Raw genomic sequence first — 19,073 nt, forward strand, 5'->3', positions numbered from 1 at the left:
CATGTCCTTCTCCCGACAATCCCTCACCTTAGTCCTCTGACGGCGTCCCTCTCAAGACAGTCCTTCCAACTCTGCCCTCTACATAAAAAGTGCCCCCCTTTTAAAAGTGGTTTATTTTAATTTTAAAGATTTATTTATTTTTATTTGAAAGACAGATGTTACAGAGGAAAGACACAGACAAAGGGCTTTTATCCACTGGGTCACTCCCCAAATGACCACAATGCTCAAAACTGAGCCAATTTGAAGTCAGCAGCCAGGAGTTTATTCCAGGTTTCCCACATGGGTGGAGGGACCCAAGGCTTTGGGCCATCCTCTACTGATTTCCCAGCCTTAAGTAGTGAGCTGGATCAAAAGTGGAAAAGCCAAGACTAGAACCAGCACCTCTCTGGAATGCCAGTACCGCAGGCAGAGGATTACCCGCTACACCCCCACACTAGCCCCACATTTCTTTTATTTTTATTTGAAAGGCAGCTTTACAGAGGTACATCTCCTACCCACTGATTCACTCCCCAACTGGCTGTGATGGCTGGAGCTGAACTGATCCGAAGCTGGGAGCCAAGAGCTTTCTCCTTGCCTCCCATGTGAGTGTAGGGGTCCAAAGCCTTAGGATCGCCTCTGTTGCCTTCCTAGGCCTAAGCAGGGAGCTGGATTGGAAGTGGAGCAGCTGGGACTCAAGCTGGCATCTATATATGAGAAGCTGGCAGTGAAGGCAGAAGTTTAGCCTCCTACACCATGGTGCTGGTCCAAGAAGCATTTGAGAATACCCTAGCCCCACCTCTGGTTTCCTAAAGTGAAGCAGTATTTAACTCAGCAGTGACTGGGGCAACCTGCTTCTGGCCACACCACAGGACACCCAGGGTCATCAGGGTCTGAACCGCCCTTGGCCTCTGGCATGGAAGTAAGGAGGAAGCAGCAATCAGAATCCAAAAGGACCACCTGAAGGCCAGGGGCTGGGAGCTGGCTCCACAGGGAGGGCAAGCCATGTTTCTAACCAAGCGTGCCAGAGGCTGCCAGGCCATCTATAAGGAAACAGGCTTCGTGTTCCACTTGGTGCAGGAAACACAGGGTTAACCAAGTCCTTTACTGTAGCAATTCTTGGAACCTTGAATATGCTGAATCTATATAAAGGGGATGTCTCCATCAGCCTTTCCCAAACTTCTTTGACCACAAACCTCCCCCACCCCCTTTTTTGGCAGAGATTAGTGTACTGCATTGCTGAAAATGAGGGGCCTTAACTGGTGTGTGCTGTGCCCCTCCCCCACACAGGGCACTTGGCTGTCTGTTGGTGGGGGCAGCTATGGGATAGAGTGGGGCTTGGGGGTGAAGCAGAGTGCAGGGTAAGCCCAGAGTCCAGGGTCTGGAGCAGGAGGCAAGGGAGGTGCCGGAGCTGGGGAAAGATGGAGCTCCAGCAGTGACTGGAGGCTGCGAGGCAGTGTGGCAGGGATCACTGCGAGCATGGGAGAGTCAGAGGCAGGAAATGCACACAGCTCCCACCCCAGCCCCACTCCCACAACCCTGCCACCCTTGCACTGGCCAAGCTGGTGGATCGTTTCCATCCCAACAGTCAAGGCCCCGGTGGCCCTCCCACCCCAGTCCACCCCCACCCTCAACCACATCTATGCTATTGAACTTGGGCTAATATCCAGAAGCCAGGGAATAGCTATTCACAAATTCAGTAATTGGAGTCATTAGCGTTGACTCAGAAATCATTTTTTTTTCTAAGTCTCTCTCTTGGAGAAGCTTTTAAAGCCCTTTAAATTGGTTAATGGAGAGTTTAGAGATGAGGATGGAGCCTCAGTGTTCGGTAACCCCTGCCCACCTCCTTGGCTCTCCCCAACCCCTCAAGGACAAGAATGATGAGACAATCCAATCTCTGCTTTATTAGACATCTAGACAATTCCAGCACACCTTTCCCAAACAAGGGCTCCACGATGCCAGCTGCTTAGTCCCCAAGTACTCCCTCACATTGGGGGAGGGGGAGGAGAATCACACTCACACATGTGATCACAGTGTGAACCCTGGGCTACCCAGGTCCTCCTCCTGGCCTGGTATCTCCTTAGGCCATCATCTCTGGGGACCTCACCACTTCCATGGGCTGAGTGAGCATCAGGGTCCGCTCGGTCAGTCCTGTAAGGCAGCAGGGCACACACCCCTGTCCTTGGTCAACATGATAGGAAACAACACAGCCAGTCAGGTATGTGCATCCACCAGGAGACACGGTGAGGCATGTGGCAGAGCCAAGCCCAGGATTTCACACAGTTTCCTCTTCTTCACCATGCTGTGCAGGTGTTCGAGGTTTTGGGAAGGTAGATGGACAACTGGCCTCTTCTTTGGGACTCAAGTTGTAAAATTTCTCTGAGAACACACAGGCTCTTTCTAGGGTTGGATTGAGATGGTCTGAAAAACACAAGCAGTCAGGCAAGGAGCTCCTCCCTCCCCAATCAGAGGCCAAATGAGAACAGTCAGGACTCCACTGCAAGCTAACAAAGGTGAATGCCAACAGCCTGATTCTGGTGCCCTGAGATTCAGCAATTGCTGGCACCATTCCTGTTATTCTTGCCACCTCTTGGACCTGGGCTTACCTTGCAAAAAGGGTTTTCTTTAAACTGATTATCTCCTCTTTTAAAGTAAGTTTAATTTGAGACATAACATCTGTAAAACCCCAGATCAACACACTGGTCACATTTTTCATATTTTGTATTAAACATTACAACTATCAAAAGAAAATTATATAGATCTGAATGCCACCTATAGTGATCTCATGAGCCACCTTGAGGTGTTGGCATGTACCTTGTGTGTATGCAAAGGAAAGGGAAGTGACTTCCTCAGAGACAATGGCTGAGGTGAGGACCAGGGGTCTCTGGACTCTTCAGTAGACTTTCTTATAGGTCACTGAGTCAATCTTTGGGGCATAGACCAGAAGTGACTATGAATACATCCCATGTTCAGCCAAGTGGGGGAAATGGTCAAAGTCATTATTCATTAGCCATACATGCACTTAAAGTCGTTTGGGAACTTAAGCTCCCACTGGAATTTTTACCCTGCAAAGTACACTGATGTGCAGTTTTTGTCATCTAACTTTCTGTCTCTGCCCCCAGCCCTGGAAAGGCACCAGTGGTTGTGTTTTGTCTCACCTTAGCCGAAACCTAATCTTACGAGACTCCTTTCCAAGGTTGGGATGGTTCTGCTGGGGGCCCCAAGGCCAGCTCCGACATGCCCGCTCCTGCAGAGGCGGCCAAGGCTCCCTGTGCTCGAGGCGTGTGGTAGGCAGGAGGCTCCTGTGAGCAAGGTATTTAGGCTGCAGAGGGAGGGGCTGGAGAAAGACTTCAGTCCTGTAATCGCCAGGTTGCTGGGCCCTGGAGCTACGAGAAGAGGGAGGCAAGAGACACTCTTACTCATGCTGTATTTCTGAAAATCTACTTTGGGGCAAGGACTTATTTTATGCAGTTATGTATTCACTTTAGAGGCAGGAGAGAAGGGGGGTACAGAGAGAGCACCCCCACTTTCTGGCTCGCTCTGCAAATGTCTACAATGGCTCCCAGCTGGGCCCAGGTCTTAGTCCAGGTCTCCCATGTGTGTAGCAGGAACACAGTCACGTCTGCTATGTGTCATGCGGGGCTAAGGTCTTCATTGTTATCTCATTTAACCTGTATAACAGGCTGATGAGCAAGGCATCATTACTGTCCTTGCTTTCACAGGTCAAAAACATACAGGCCAAGTTCAGTGGCAGTGAGAGTTAAAACTCAGATCTGCCTGATTCCAAAAACTGTGCTCATAAGCATCAAGGGAGCAGGAAGTGACAAGGAGCTCTGGGAAGTACTGCCACCTCACTTGCTGTGTCACAGGGGACTCTGCTCAGGGGAGCGACCCTGTGGATTTTGACATGCATGGGTACCTGCTGCTTTCATGGGAAAGAGTGCCCGCAGCCTCTCCTGGGCAAGCTGGTTTCCCACAGCCGCCGACTGCTGGTAACATCTCACTGCTTCTTCCAGACTCCTTGGCACACCGAGGCCTTTCTCATAGCAAATCCCCAAGTGATATCTGCTCTGTGAGTCCTAAAGAAGCAACGGACACACACGGAGGTCACTGTGCTGGGGATGCCCCGCCAGGAGGAAGACAGAGCCGGGTATGCTAAAAACCTCACCCACACAGCACCAGGGCCATCCAGGCCCACCCACACCTTGGATAGCAAGTACAGAATGGCAGAGGCCTGGAGCTCACCCAACACAGGGGAGATGGGGGTGCCTCCAGCTGGGGAAGTGTCAGCCTGAACAGTAGGGGAGCTTCTCTTGCTAGGGCAGGCTGGGAAACAGCCAAAGTGAAACCTACAGGAAATGCTCAGCCTAGTTATGGGAAACCAGGCTCCAATGTCATCCAGAGATAGAAAGGAGACAAGGATGGGAGGGCAGTCTCCCAAAGGCCCTGCCTGCCTTCCTGAACCTCAGGCATGTTACTCTCTATCTTGTTGCCTCAGTTTTCACACCTGTAAAGTGGGATAATGACAGCACCTGCTTAATCAGGCTGTCATACCATTTCAACACACTACTCTACCAGAAATGGTTAGAACAGTGTTAGTATTACCCTCCTCAATTACATAATCTCTCTCTCTGAGTTCGCCTCTCCCTTTCTAAGAAAATATGCTCAGCCGAGTCTATCTCCGAATTCAGTGATCATGTTGAATCCCAAACATGGTTCCATTGCTCCTCTGCCTCCACAGTCAAGAATTCTGGCAAGAATTGTCTGGCAGGGGCCGGCGCCGTGACCTAGTGGCTAAAGTTCTCGCCTTGAACGCCCCGGGATCCCATATGGGCGCCGGTTCTAATCCCGGCAGCTCCATTTCCCATCCAGCTCCCTGCTTGTGGCCTGGGAAAGCAGTTGAGGACGGCCCAATGCATTGGGACACTGCACCCGTGTGGGAGACCCGGAAGAGGTTCCTGGTTCCCGGCATTGGATCGGCGTGCATCGGCCCGTTGCAGTCACTTGGGGAGTGAATCACTGGACGGAAGATCTTCCTCTCTGTCTCTCCTCCTCTGTGTATATCTGGCTGTAATAAAATGAATAAATCTTTAAAAAAAAAAAAAAAAAGAATTGTCTGGCAGGAGTTACCTCTACCTCTACATCAAAGAGGCCAACAGGCCAAAGTCTCTGCAACAGACAGGGTGACTTCAGGGTTCTGGGCCACTGCATTGCACACCCATGAGGACCCTGCAGGTACAAGCCTGGGTGATGCAATTTTCTGTGTGGCACACAAATACAAGGTCAGCTGCATAACTTTTAACAATTCTCACCTCCACAGGCTGCTGCGACTCTAGGAGGCCAGGGTTCCCCCAGGTGCCCCCACCACATGGAAGTGCAGGGCCTCCAGCCTGAGGAAGACTATGGGGATCTTGGTTTATTCCAGGAAAAACATGTTCAGCAGCAGATTCTGAGTGGTGACAGTGGGCCTCTTTGGGGAATGACAACAGGCACTTGGGGCAACACAAACAGGTTGGGTGAGCACGTTGAGGCCCAGGAATTCCAGGATGCTGTCAATATACTAGGCCAAAGTATGGAGTAGCAGTGGGCCCATGCAGAGATGTGACAGGACATACACTGTGCTGGCTTGCCTCTTCCAGATGCCAGTCAAAATACATCCTAGTAAAATACACTTGAGGAATACAGCAAACCACAGATTGCCTACTTGGTGATTCACAAGGACATACAGCTCTGACAGATCCCACACTGAAGACTACTGTTTAACTCGATATGCTCCAAACCATTTAATACACCCCACAGAACTAATACTCCACAGAACACTCTCGTGGTCAGACTACCTGGATGCCAGTGGCCCCTGCTCCTCAATTGCTCAATGTCTCCCCCTGCGTATCTTCTGACTTCCCAGGCTACCACAACCCTAAGGATGCATCTGCCCTGTGCTCTCCCACCTGGTCTTCCAGGTAGTTTTTGATCCTTACAATCCTGTGAGGCCAGACATGCACAGCAGATATTATCATGCGGAGCTTAAGGAGGAGCAAGCAGACTTGGATCAGGAAGGGCTCAGCCCAGTGTGTGCTGGTAAACACTCAAGAGCTGGCTCCGGGGAGTGAGAGGGAGCAGGAACCCTGCTTCGTCTTTAGCTGTGCCTTTGGTGCAGACTCTCTCACCTTCAATGACTGCAGGTGGAGCAAGCTGCTGGGTCTGTCCAGGGCTCCTACAGTGAACCGCAGGGCTAAGGCTTGAAGCCCTCCCAGGGCTGCTAGGGAACCCACACACAGGCTCAGTTCTACATCCTCAAGCCCCACCAGGCCAGCCAGCATACACTGCGTACCCCATTGTTGGCAGCAAGCCACAGGTATTTCACGGCTCTCTGTTCATCCAGGTATGGCACCTTGGTGAAAAACACCCCGAGGAAAGCTTGGGCCTGTGGGAAAAGGCATGTGGGTCACTTCCGGGCCCCACCTATGCAGGACACCCAGGATGTACCTGCCCCAGGATACTTGCCTCTGTCAAGCCCGAGTCTGCGGCCTGCTCCAGCATGCACATGGCCTTCTGCTGCTGCAGGTCCCACGCAGAGGCTGAGTCCTGCAGCAGGCACCTGGCGTAGCGGTACTGAGCCAGGCTGTGGCCCTGGCTGGCAGCCAGCTGGTAATAAAGGACTGCCTGGGCACAGTGGAAACACCCAGTCAGCTGGTGACTCTTTGGGCGAAACTGGAAACTTTCATTTTAATTAAATAATACATAACAATTATAGATGAGTCAGAAAATACAGAGAAGCCAAACTTTAAAACAGAAGCATAAAATTCCAGGACATTCAGCTTCTTTAACAATTATTCTTTGAGCGTGTTGATAGTCTTGCAAGTCTCTTTGCATACATGTATGCATCACACACACATGCATAGAGTGAGAGTACCTGTGTGTGTGGTGTGACAACTGATTCATACCACAGTATTTTGTAGTTTATTTTTTTAACTTAATAATACATCATGGAATGTTTTTTCTTGCCAATAAATACAGACCTAGGCCATCACTGTAAAGGCCCACATAATGTAATTAACAAGTTTTCCACTGCTTTCCCTTTTCATTCTTCACATACACCTTAGAAATGTTTTCCTGTGATATCTCTGTGACTCAACCTACTCTAGAACGTATTAACTCATTCTTTAGGGCATTGGTCTAGGATATAGGATGAAGGCCAGATCCCTGTCCTCCCTGAGTTCTGAATCTAAATGTCTAGGAGCTGGGAACTCACTGCTTAAATTTTCCTTGAAGCTGGGCTGAAACAAATGGGAGAGAGAAGCTGGGCCTCCCTCCACTCCCACCCTATCCTCCCCCATCCCCTGGGAGCCCCTGGGAGCCCCCTGGGCAGCCCAGCATGGCGGACAGGCCCTGGGCAGGGGAATGAGGTACAGTACCTTGCTCAGGTCCCTGGGGGTACCTCTGCCATGCTCATGGCACAAGCCCATGTTGTACTGTGCTTTGCTGTAGCCACGGTCTGCAGCTTTCTGGAAGTAAGAGAAGGCTGCTGCGTAGTCCCCATTCTTAATGTTCTCTGTCCCTGCAAGAAAGCACAGGGGGTGACAGCCCCTTGATGAGCTCTGCCTGGTGCTGGGCCAAACCTTCACAGGCTTCTCCCAAGACCAGGCTCCTGTCAGCCTTTTCTGTACAAGACATGTGGTAATATTTTTCATCTCCAAATACTTCACTGATGTTCTTCAGATATCAGTGGGTTCTGCCTTTCCATATAATCAGCCATTCATTTTTCTGGAGATTTCCCTGCACTGTCAATCAATGTGTCTGCTTCTCCCAGTCAACATGGTGTTTTTTCAAGAATCTAAACCTCGCTCAGGCTGGGATAAGGAAAGAAAATAGCTCCTTATATAAGTGGCTCCTGATCCCCAGCCAATTGTGTGCCTCAATTAGCCAGAAAGAGTTTGGACTGTTTGTAACTAACAAATCTTAAATGATATAACTGATACTGTTTTGTTTTAAAGATTCATTAATTTGAGGGGCTGGCACCATGTCTCAATGGGCTAATCCTCCACCTTAAAGCACCAGCATCTCATAAAGGCACCAGTTCGTGTCCCAGCTGCTCCACTCCTTTTTTTTTTTTTTTTAAGATTTACCTATTTTTGGGCCCAGCGGCATGGCCTAGTGGCTAAAGTCCTTACCTTGAACACGCCGGGATCCCATATGGGCGCTGGTTTGTATCCCAGCAGCTCCACTTCCCATTCAGCTCCCTGCTTGTGGCATGGGAAAGCAGGCGAGGACGGCCCAATGCTTTGAGATTCTGCGCCCGTGTGGGAGACCTGGAGGAAGTTCCTGGCTCCTGGCTCCGGATTGGCATAGCACCGGCCATTGCACTCACTTGGGGAGTGAATCATTGGATGGAAGATCTTCCTTTCTATCTCTCCTCCTCTCTATATATCTGATTTTGCAATAAAAACAAAATAAACCTTTTAAAAAACAGATTTACTTATTTTTATTGGAAAGTCAGATTTACAGAGAGGAGGAGAGACAAAGAGAAAGGTTTTCCATCTGCTGGTTCACTGCCCAAGTGGCCACAATGGCTAGAGTTGAGCTGATCTGAAGCCAGGAGCCTCTTCTGGGTTTCCCATGCAGGTGCAGGGACCTAAGGCTTTGGGCTGTCCTCTACTGCTTTCCTAGGCCAAACACAGGGAGCAGGAAGGGAGCTGGAAGGGAACTGGAGTAGCCGGGATACAAACCAGTCCCCTTATGGGATCCTGGTGTGTGCAGGACAAGGACTTAAGCCACTAGGCTACGGTGCTGGGCTCTCAGCTGCTTCGCTTCTCATCCAAGTCTCTGCCTATGGCCTGGGAAAGCAGCAGAGGATGGTCCAAATCATTGAGCTGCTGCACTCACATGTGGGAGACCCAGAAGAGGCTCCTGGGCTTCAGATCAACTCAGTTCTGGCCATTACAGCCATTTGGGGAGTAAAACAGTAGATGGAATATCTTTCTTTCTCTCTGTAAATATGCCTTTGTAATTTAAAAAAATAAATATATTTTTAAAGTATTTTTAAATTTTTTAAAAGGGAGAAAAAGGGAGAGACAGAGACAGAGGTCTTACATTTGCTGATTCACTTTCCAAATGCCCACAATAGCCAGCTCTGTGCAGGCAAAGTCCAGAAGCCAGGAATCCCATCTGGGACTGTCTCACGAATATCGGGGCCTAAGTACTTGGACCATCATCTCTGCCTTTTCAGGTGTATTAGCTGGAAGCTGGATTGGAAGCTGAGCAGTGGGAACTGGAACCTATACTCCAGGATGGGATGTAGATGTCACAGGTGGTGGCTTAGCATGCTGAGCCATAACACCAGCTTTTTTGTTTTTAAGGTTTAGTAATTTGCTTGGAAGACAAACTTACACAGAGAAAAGGAGAGAGAAAAAAACAGAGATGTTCCATTCACTGATTTACTTCCCACATGGTCCCAACGGCTAGGACCAGGCCAGGGTAAAACCAGGAGCCTGGAACCCCACCTAACCTCCCACATGGACAGCAAGAACTCGGCCAAGTACTTGGCCCTTCAGCCACTGTCTTTCTAGGCACATTACCAGGGAGCTGGATCAGGAGTGGTGCACACAGGATTGGGACCAGCACTCCAATATGGGATGCCAGCACTGCAGGTGGCAGCTTCATTGGCTGCAGCACAATGCTAGTCCCTGTTGATCTTGTTTGAAGAGGAGACTGGGAATGGTGAAATGGGAGAGTCAGAAGCTGGATGCAGATTGCTAAGATCACACTATTGCCCTGCCCAAGCCAAAAGGAAGAGAAGGAAGGAGCAGGGCACAGCCTATTTTGAACTTGAAGCCTTTGCTCCAAGTGCTTCTCCTGCTTGGGGCCTCTCCTTGTGCCCCAACCACCCAGCACTCCTTCCTGCTGCCACTCCAGACCCTCAGGCTACAGCATGAGGCTTGAGCACATGTCTGACACTTTCTTAATAAACCTGGCCATTTTCTATAAGCTCAACGGCTTCAAGAATACAAATCCTGTCTCCTCAATTAAACTGTAAAACCCTGGCGGCCCAGAGGCTGCAGACGCAGAGGAGCACTGCAGAGGGTAAGCTCTAACCAAACGCAGAATGTGATTACAGCTGACACGCCTTTGTGTTCTGCTAGTGCCGAGCACTCGCCAAATCGATGAATACATAATTGAGGATGGGCAAGCAAATTCTTAAGAAGGGACTGCCTGCCCATCAAAATCACAGCGTGTGAATGAGGGAGAAGCCAGGCTCCCGCCAGCAGTCAATGGAAAGAGCCACCCAGCTGTGTGCAAATACACTGCCCAAGGTGCCCAGGGCCTCTGTGCTCCAGGAGGAGATTGGAGAGGGAGAAGGACCCCATCCTGTCCCTGTGGCCCATGCCATCTGCCTGGACAGGCCCTGCTACAATTACTTTCCTTGGTCTCCTCTTGCCCTAACCTAGACCACACCACCACCTCCTCATGCTTAGCTGTCCAGAACAGTACCTGCCTGGTCTACTCCCCCACCACAAGGATATTAGATCACGTAACTTACCTCCTTCTGGCTCCAGCTTAAAATGTTCTAATGGCTTCCTATCCTAGAAAATTCACACTCCTCATCTTGACTCTGAAGGCCTTTCCCGACTCAGCTCTGAAGCTCCTCTCACTTCATCTCATTGCAGTCCTCCTGTGATCGCTGAGTTTCAGTCCCACTCACCTTTCTTCTCTTCTAACAAGCCAAACTCAATCCTGCCTCCCAACCTTTGCTCTTAGCGTTCCCTGCCTAGAAAGCTCTTTGTCCTGATGGAAACCAAAGCGCCTTGCTTGGGTCAAGTCTTAGCTCAAGGGTCTTCTTTTCAGTGCTGACTTGCCAGTCAAAAGTTGCTCCTATCCTGTCACGAATACATTCCTTTATTTTAATTTTTTCAGTACCATCTGAAGTTCTTTCTTACTTGCCAGCTTTTTTTCCCTTCAACTCACATGCCAGAACCATGAGAATGAAGACTTGGTCTTGCAAATCATGAAGCCCCAGCACCTACACAGAGACTAGCAAAAGCTGGTGCTCAACAGACTTGTTCTGGATGAAGGCCAGTCCCTCATGAACCTACCCTCCAGACCTTAGCAGGTGCTGCTGGGAATCTAGGTCTCCAAATGAGAAGTCTTGAGGACCCACTGCTGTGATGCAGCAGGTTAAGCCTCTGCCTTCAATGCCAAGATCCCATTTGAACGCCATTTAGAGTTGTGGCTATTTGAGGAGTGAAGCAATGGAGGGAAGATTTCTCTCTCATTCTCTAACTCTGCCTTTCAAAACAATAAATAAACCTTAAAAAAAAAAAAAGGGCAGTACACATTCAGGTAAGGATTTGTTTCTGACATCACTGAGCCAACATTTGGGCTACTAACCCGGGGGAAAATAAAATCTCTTCTTTCAGCAACTCTCCCCTGACTGTATTTGAGGCACCCTCTACACTCCTCCCTTGCTCTCATCCCTGCCTGGAGACAAGCCCTGCCCAGTTACCCAGGAAGTTGAAGGCGATGGAAACGCTGAGCTGGAAAAGCTGCTGAAGTGAAATGGCGGCCTCCTCGAGCGGAAGGGCTTTGGGTGGCTCCTGCTCCTGGGGAAGGAACACAAGCACCGCTCACGGGAGGGCTCAAGGAGACTGCCATCTGCCCAGGAGAAGGCTAGGGCTCTGGGTGGCCAGGGTGGTGAGTACCTTCTTCTTCCCCAGGGGCTGAGGCTGGGCTGCTTTCGTCTGGGAGTGCAAGTTGGCATACAGGAAGCCCAGATCACCAGCACCTGCAAGGCAAAGAGCAGCAACCAGCCAGGGGAGAGGGGCAGGGTTACTTCTCCTCTCCCACTCACCCTTCTCCCCAGCACCTTAATCCTCACGGGAATGGGGTAACTCCCTTAGCTGGGAACTCTCAGCCTCCACTGCCCACCAGTCCCACTCCCCTGCCTGCACCTCCTGCCAGTTCCAGGCAGGCAAGACCTACCTTCCTCAGAGAAGTCCTGATGGCTGGCTGTCTCCGAGGGGCTGTGCAAGGGGCCACTCTGGGACTGAATCAAGGGCTCTTCAGGGCCCTGCCTGGGTCCCCTGCGGCCAGGGTGCCCAGGAACAGGCCCATGCGGAAGGGGGAGAATGTGTCTCCGCAGTGCTGGAAAGAGCCAGTGTATATGGGCAGGTTAACAAAGCATCACTGTGGCCTGCTCACCCTCCCCAAGGGTTTGGGCACCAGGGGAAGAACATCAAAACCATGAGACATTTCTTGCATGCTCCTCCTCCTCCCCCACTGCTTCAGTGTGCTGCCTTCCATGGTGGTCTCCAGGGATGCAGCTTGGTGAGCAGTGCTAACCTGCCCTGCTGAGCCTAAGGCCCTCCTCTGCTGCAACTCCTGCAGTGGCATGAGACACCACCCTCTCCATGCTGGAGCCCCAGCATCCAGCACTTGTCTAACGGCAAGTCAGGATCTTAAGAGAAATCATGACAAGAAAGTAAACTGGCTATTGCTGAGCACTTATTAGATCCCAGGCACTAAGTCCCTGTGAATGAGCATTCACTCATTTCTTCCTCCAGAGATCTGGGGTGTGAGGTTTACTACCACTCTACCTTGTAGAAAGTATCGAGGCACAAGGGAGTTAAAAGGGACTTGTCTGGGGCCAGTGTTGTGGCATTACAGGTTAAGCCACAATCCGCAGGGCCAGTATTCCCCATGGGCACCAGTTTGAGTCCCACCTATTCCACTTCCCATTGAGCTCCCTGCTTACTGTGCCTGGGAGTGCAGCTGAAAACAGCCCAAGTCCCTGGGCCCTTGCATCCATATGGAAAAACAGTAAGAAGCTCTTGGCTCCTGCTTTGTCCTGGCCCAGCCCCGGCTGTTTCAGCCAATTAGGGAGTTAACTAGCAGATGGAAGATCTCTGTTTCTTCTTCTAACTCTGCCTTTCAAATAAATCTTAGAAAAGAAAAAAAAAAATGGGGGCCCCAGTGTGGTATCCTAGTGGCTAAATTTTCACCTTGCATATGCCAGGATCCCATATGGGTGCTGGTTCGTATCCTGGCTACTCTACTTCCCTTCCAGCTCCCTGCTTGTGGCCTTGGAAAGTAGTAGAGGACAGCCCAAAACCTTGGGCCCCTGCACCCACGTGGAAGACCCAGAATAAGTTCTTAACTCCTGGCTTTGGATCACCTCAGCTCTGACTGTTGCGGTCACTTGAGAATGAACCAGCAGATGGAAAACCTTTCTCTTTGTCTCTCCTTCTCTCTGTAACTCTGACTTTCCAACAAAAATAAATAAACTTTTTTTTTTTTAAAAAACTGACTTATTCAGAGACACAGACCTGAAAATATACAAAAATTCCTACAGTGTGACTCCAGAGTCTTAACTATTGTCAATGTACCATGATAGACTAGGTCTCCAACAAAAATTTATGCAGTGCTGAATGATTGAAAAAGTGACCAGAAAATGACCTAACTGGCTAAGGGTTAAGCAGGAAGCCACACCCAGTATCCACAGTAGCTCTGGGACCTGTGGGGCTCCCACCAGGACAGCTGACAGCAGTGCAAGAAAGGACACAGCGGGCCAGGTGTGGCTACCCGCTGGGTGGACAGCACTTGCCCACGTTCTCTTTCCTCTGACTTCAGATAGGAAAGGCCAGGAACTGCTGATGGCTCGTTTCCTGGGGTGTGTCCTGAGATGCTTCCTGGCCTGGAGACGCGCCCAGTCCAGCCCTTTTGCCCCAGGACCCAGAACTCACAGAAGTGTGGCGGCCACTGGGGAGATGAGAGGAAATGGTCCAGCGGACTGCGCCAAGAGCAGTGTTCCAGTTGCCACGGTCCTACTGGCAGGGATGCTTGGAAATGGAGCTGCCGTGCCAACTGCAGGGCCAACACGGCCAGTGTGCCCTAGGGAAAACAGAACCTTGGGTACAGGTTCTGCCACTCAGCAATGGCCCCAGATCTGGACTTCATTTCAAAGACTATGTCCTCGGGCAGCATTCCCTGACTCTTGGCTGGGGCAGCTCCTTAGCATATACTCTCAGAGCACCCAGACTCCTCCCCAAAGCCCTGACCACATCATACTTAATCAATCATCTCTACAATCACACGTCGGAGGTCTGTCACTCCTGTAGTTGCTAAACATGATCAGGACAGGAACTGTGTAGGCTTTGCTCACTGGTATTCTCCTGGTGCCCGATACAGCAGGAGCCTAATAAATGTGCATTGAATAAATGCCTGGGTGAGGGCCTGAGTACACAAAGTCCAGGCAGGAACCAAGATCAACGGTAAGTTGAGACTCAACCATGTAGGTAGCCATGGTCTGAGTTTCCTAACAGGGAACTGCAGGCTGACAAACCAAGCAACACACACACACACACACACACACACACACACACACTCTAACAGGTATAGGTGTGCTAAGGTAGGCATGAGAATCTGAGCCAGATCTTATCCAACTGACTTTTCCAGGAAGGGACATCAGATACTCACTTGTTGCAACAGGCACTGTTTGCAAAAGACAAATCAGACAGACATGGTTTCTGCCTGCCTGAAGTTCATAGATGGCACTGAGAAAGACAAATCCCAAACAGAGAGAGAAATAAACAGTAATTGTTGCTATGGTTCATATATGATCCGGCTCAGCAACTCATGCAGGACTTCAGTCCCCAAAGTCTCACATAAATGTTTTCTAGGAGGTTGGAAACCTAAATGCCAACACCCACGTTGCGGTATAGCACATTAACCCACTGTCAGGGAAGCCAGCATCCTATGAGGGCACTGGTTCAAGTCTAGGTGGCTCCACTTTCAATCCAGCTCCCTGCAAAAGCACTTGGAAAGGCAACAGAGGATGGCTGAGGGGCTTATACTACTGCCGCCCACATGGGGGACCAGCAAGCAGCTTCTGGTTTTGGCCTGGCACAGCCCCAGCTATTGTGGCCATTAGAGGAGTAAACCAGGCTCACTTGCACACACACACACACTTTCTCTCTCTCTCTTTTTCTCCAATTCTGACTTTCAAATAAATAAATAAATAAATAAATAAATAAATAAATAAATCCTATGGGGAGGGAGGGAACACCTGGTATTCACTAAGGAACATATGACCTCATGAAACTGACTCAAAAGTATTAACCGATTAGTTATTTTTTTTAAACAAATCAGTTAAGTTTCAGACTTTTTTTTTTGAGATTTTATTCATTTTTATTGCAAAGTGAGATATACATAGAGGAGGAGAGACAGAGAGGAAGATCTTCCGTCCAATGATTTACTCCTCAAGTGACTGCAATGGCCAGTGCTGCACTGATCTGAAACCAGGAGCCAGGAACTTCCTCCAGGTCTCCCATGTGGGTGCAGGGTCCCAAGGCTTTGGGCCTTCGTTGACTGCCTTCCCAGGCCACAAGCAGGGAGCCAGATGGGAAGTGGAGCTGCCGGGACTAGAACCGGCTCCCATATGGGATTCAGGCGCATTCAAGGCAAGGACTTTAGTCACTAGCCCATTGCTCCGGGACCTTACTGATTAGTTATTACAAGCCAGACTCGGCTAGCTACTTTTAAAAGCCAAACCATGTGCAAACCAAGCTGTATCACCTAATTCCAGATTTAATAGCTGTGTGACCTTAAGCACGTTAGCTATTATTTCAGAGTGTGAGTTTTTTCATCTATAAAAGGAATGTAGTGTTGAGCTATACCCTGGGATGGTTGCATGCCAAAAAAGAGTGCCTAGTCGCGTTGTGGCTACTCCACAGATGACGACTCGAGTTTGGCCCCTACCCCCTACAAAGAAAATTGGTCCTAGCTTCAACACGGCCCAGCCCAGGATGGCAGCACTGAGGGGTGACCCACTAAATGGAAGATATGTACCTGCCTTTCAATCAAGTGAATATAAATATTTCTTTTTTAAAAGATTTACTGATTTTTATTGGAAAGGCAAGCCTACAGAGGGAGAAGAGAGAGAGAGAAAGAGCTTATATTTGTTATTTCATTTCCCAAATGGCCCTGCAGCAGTCAGAGCTGACTGATATGAAGCCAGGAGCTTCTTCCAGGACTCCCACATGCATTCAGGGTTCTAAGGCTTTGAGCCATCCTCTACTGTCTTTCCAGACCACAAGCAGAGACCTAGATAGGAAGTGGAGCAGCCAGGACACAACTCAGTGCCGATATGGGATCCTGGAGCTAGCAAGGTGAAGATTTAGCCATGAAGCCACTGCACCAAACTCTAAACATTTCTTTCAAATGAATATTATAAAGGGTTAACATTGTGTTACAGCAGGTTAAGCTGCTACCTGCAAGGTCAGCATCCCATATGAGCACCAGTTTGAGTTGCAGTTGTTGCATTTCTGATTCACCTTCCTGCTAATGTACCTGGGAAAGCAGTCAAAGATGGCCTGAGTGCTTGGGCCACGCGCAAATGAGAACTAGATGTAGCTCTAGCTTCCTGTCTTTGGCCTGGCCCAGCCACGGCTGTTGTGGACACTTGGGGAAATGAACCACCGACAGATCATTTTTTTCTCTGTGACTCTGCTTTTCAAATAAATAAATCTTTTAAAATAAATACATAAATAAAACAAGGGACTAGTGTGATGACTCAAATGCCTAGTCTTCCTCCTGCAAGTACCAGCATCTCATATGTTTGTGTCCTTAGTGCTCTACTTCCCATCCGGCTCCCTGCTATGGCTTGGGAAACCAGTGGAGGACGGCCCAAAGCCTTAGGACCCTGCACCCCCATTGGAGACATGGAAGAAGCTCCTGGCTCCTAGCTTCAGATTAGCTCAGTTCCAGCCACCGCAGCCATTTGGGGAGTGAACCAGTGTGTGGAAAATCTTTCTCTGTCTCTCCTTCTTTCTGTATATTTGTATTTCCAATAGAAATAAATAAATCTTTAAAAAAAAAAAAAGAAAAAAACCAACATATTTTCCTTGTAAGATTTTTATAAGGATTACGCAATCTAATACAAGTATAACACTTTACATGAATAATGCTATTTATTAGCTATTTATTATAAGATTCACAGAAACAAGAATTAGATCTTCCTTGTTTTCTGCCATGTCCCTAGTGCCTAGCAAAAACACCTAACTCAGGGATGGTGTTAAAGTTTTACTAAGTGGGTAAGCGTGGTAGCCTAGTGGCTAAAGTCTTTACCTTGTATGTACCAGGATCCCATATTGTCGCTGGTTCTAATCACTGCAGCCCCTCTTCCCATCCACCTTCCTGCTTATGGCCTGGGAAGCAGTAGAGGACAGCCCAAAGCCTTAGGACCCTGCACCTGCTTGGGAGACCCAGAAGAAGCTCCTGGCTCCTGGCTTTGGATCGGCTCAGCTCTGGCCATTGCGATCACCTGGGGAGTGAATCAATGGACAAAAGATCTTCTTCTCTGTCTTTCCTGCTCTTTATATATTTGCCTTTAAAATAAAAACAAATAAATCTAAAAAAAAGATTTTGTTTGAAAGGCAGATTGAGAGAAAGGAAGACAGAGAGTATCTTCCATTTGCTGAGTTCCTCCTGAAATGTTTTCAATAGCTAAGCTAGACCAGGCTGAGGCCAGGAGTCAGGGAATTCCTTCTAGGTTTCCCATGAGAACCATTGTCTGCTGTCTCTCAGATGTATTAGCAGGCAGCTGGATTAAAAATACAGCCTATACTCAAATCAAGTATTCCAAATGGGATGTGGGCAACCCAAGTGGTGGTTTAACCTCCTGAGCCATACTGCCTGCCCCAGGATCATTCTAATTCACAATGAAAGTCAAGAACAAAGTCAGAGAAGCCTTACCCAGGATACAGCATCCCAAAGAGTGTTGGGGGAGACACGAGCAGACATCCAGTGGAATGCTTCCTTCCAGCCATGATTCCTTGGACCCTTGCTGGTGCCTGAGCCACGGGGGCCTGACCTAGATGATGCAATGAGGGGCTGTTCAGTTTTGTCCCAAGTGAGAATAAAGAGAAGTCAGGAGGGGGGAAGAATGATGGCACAGCCACATCTTACCTCTGAAAGCTGGGCTCAGGGACCAGCAGTGTGGAGGAGGCTGCCTGAGTCCCAGTGGGGCTGGTGGTCTTAGGGGTTACACCCCAGAGGTCAGGTCCCAGCAGACGGGGAAGAGCTGCACAGTGTGACAAGGATCAGTCACCTCAACAGGAACAGGACTCAGGCAAAGGTGGTCCCAACAACCTCCCCTCCGGCCTGCACCGGAGTCTTGCCCAGGAAAGCAGGCAGCACTGGCACCCTCCCCTTCAAGGCTCTTGAACTTGTGGAAGTCTTTGCGCAGTACAGATGCTAGAGCCACCCAGAACCAATCAGCCAGGATCTCTCAGCATAGAGCACCCACATCTCGGTAGTTTCCCCACGGGACTCTGATGCCCTCCTGTGGCTGGCAACCGCTGTCCTACGACCACATATTCATACACTCTCCACCCAAAACTTGGAGCAGAGCCTGAACCAGCTTCCTACTACTCCTTTCATTCCTAGTCTACATCGCCCATCTCTACGACTGACTCCGCCCTCTCCCAATAGCTCCACCCATGTCCTCAGGCTCCAACCACCCCTTGCAAGCGGATTCTGGCCTGCAGCCCCGCCCCCATCGGATGCCCCGCCCATGGCCCTAGCCCCACCCACTATCGTTGCTACTTTTTCCTCAGGCCCTGGTTTCTGTGCAGTGTGGGCAGGCTCTGCAGCTTCGCCAACCTCACTTCCCTTACCTCGGCCCAGGAGTCCCATCAGCCGCCACATGTTGTCACCAGCACCATGGAGCACTTTGCAGCCCAAGGAGTGCGGCCAAGCCACGGGGCAGCGAGTCTCCAGCGGCCGCCGTGGTGTCCCGAGCGACCGAGTCTCCAGGGCAGCTCACAGGCAGCCAATTAGAAAGCAGCGCGGCCGGAAGGACGGCGCTCGGCGAGAGGAAGTGCAGGCGGTGGGCGTCCTCGGGGCGGGCAGCTGGTCTTTGCGTCCCCGCAGGAGCGCGCAGGGTCGGGCGCCCCGGAAGCGACCCGGGGGTGCCAGAGGGCCCTGCAGGAGCCGCGGGGGCGGCCAGGCGAGGTGGGCTGAGGGATTTTAAAAGCTTTAGGCGGACATACTCGCTGCTCCGTGCGCCGCGACCGGGCCCGCTGCAGTAGACGGGGCCCTGCTCT

The 19,073-nt window shown here is 50.1% G+C and overlaps 1 protein-coding gene across 2 annotated transcripts; it reads right to left on the reverse strand.

The window, feature by feature from the left end:
- Nucleotides 1-1,988: 1,988 nt before the first annotated feature.
- Nucleotides 1,989-18,807, reverse strand: DELE1 (DAP3 binding cell death enhancer 1). Of its 2 annotated transcripts, none has more exons than XM_058677845.1 (12): nt 18,645-18,807; nt 17,935-18,049; nt 17,722-17,839; nt 13,713-13,860; nt 11,953-12,114; nt 11,673-11,755; nt 11,477-11,573; nt 7,392-7,534; nt 6,481-6,639; nt 6,308-6,400; nt 3,896-4,055; nt 1,989-3,362 (listed from the first exon to the last, which is right to left on the reverse strand). In XM_058677845.1, exons 1-12 carry the CDS (start codon nt 18,673-18,675, stop codon nt 3,136-3,138), a joined length of 1,536 nt encoding a protein of 511 aa, XP_058533828.1. In that variant the 5' UTR covers nt 18,676-18,807; the 3' UTR covers nt 1,989-3,135. The 2 variants fall into 2 exon arrangements, with proteins under 2 accessions (XP_058533828.1, XP_058533827.1); XM_058677844.1 differs by lacking the exon at nt 6,481-6,639 and having other exon boundaries at nt 1,992-2,397; nt 3,135-3,362.
- Nucleotides 18,808-19,073: the final 266 nt, after the last annotated feature.

Source organism: Ochotona princeps, chromosome 19 (assembly GCF_030435755.1).
Source record: "Ochotona princeps isolate mOchPri1 chromosome 19, mOchPri1.hap1, whole genome shotgun sequence".
Classification (NCBI taxonomy): Eukaryota; Metazoa; Chordata; class Mammalia; order Lagomorpha; family Ochotonidae; genus Ochotona; species Ochotona princeps.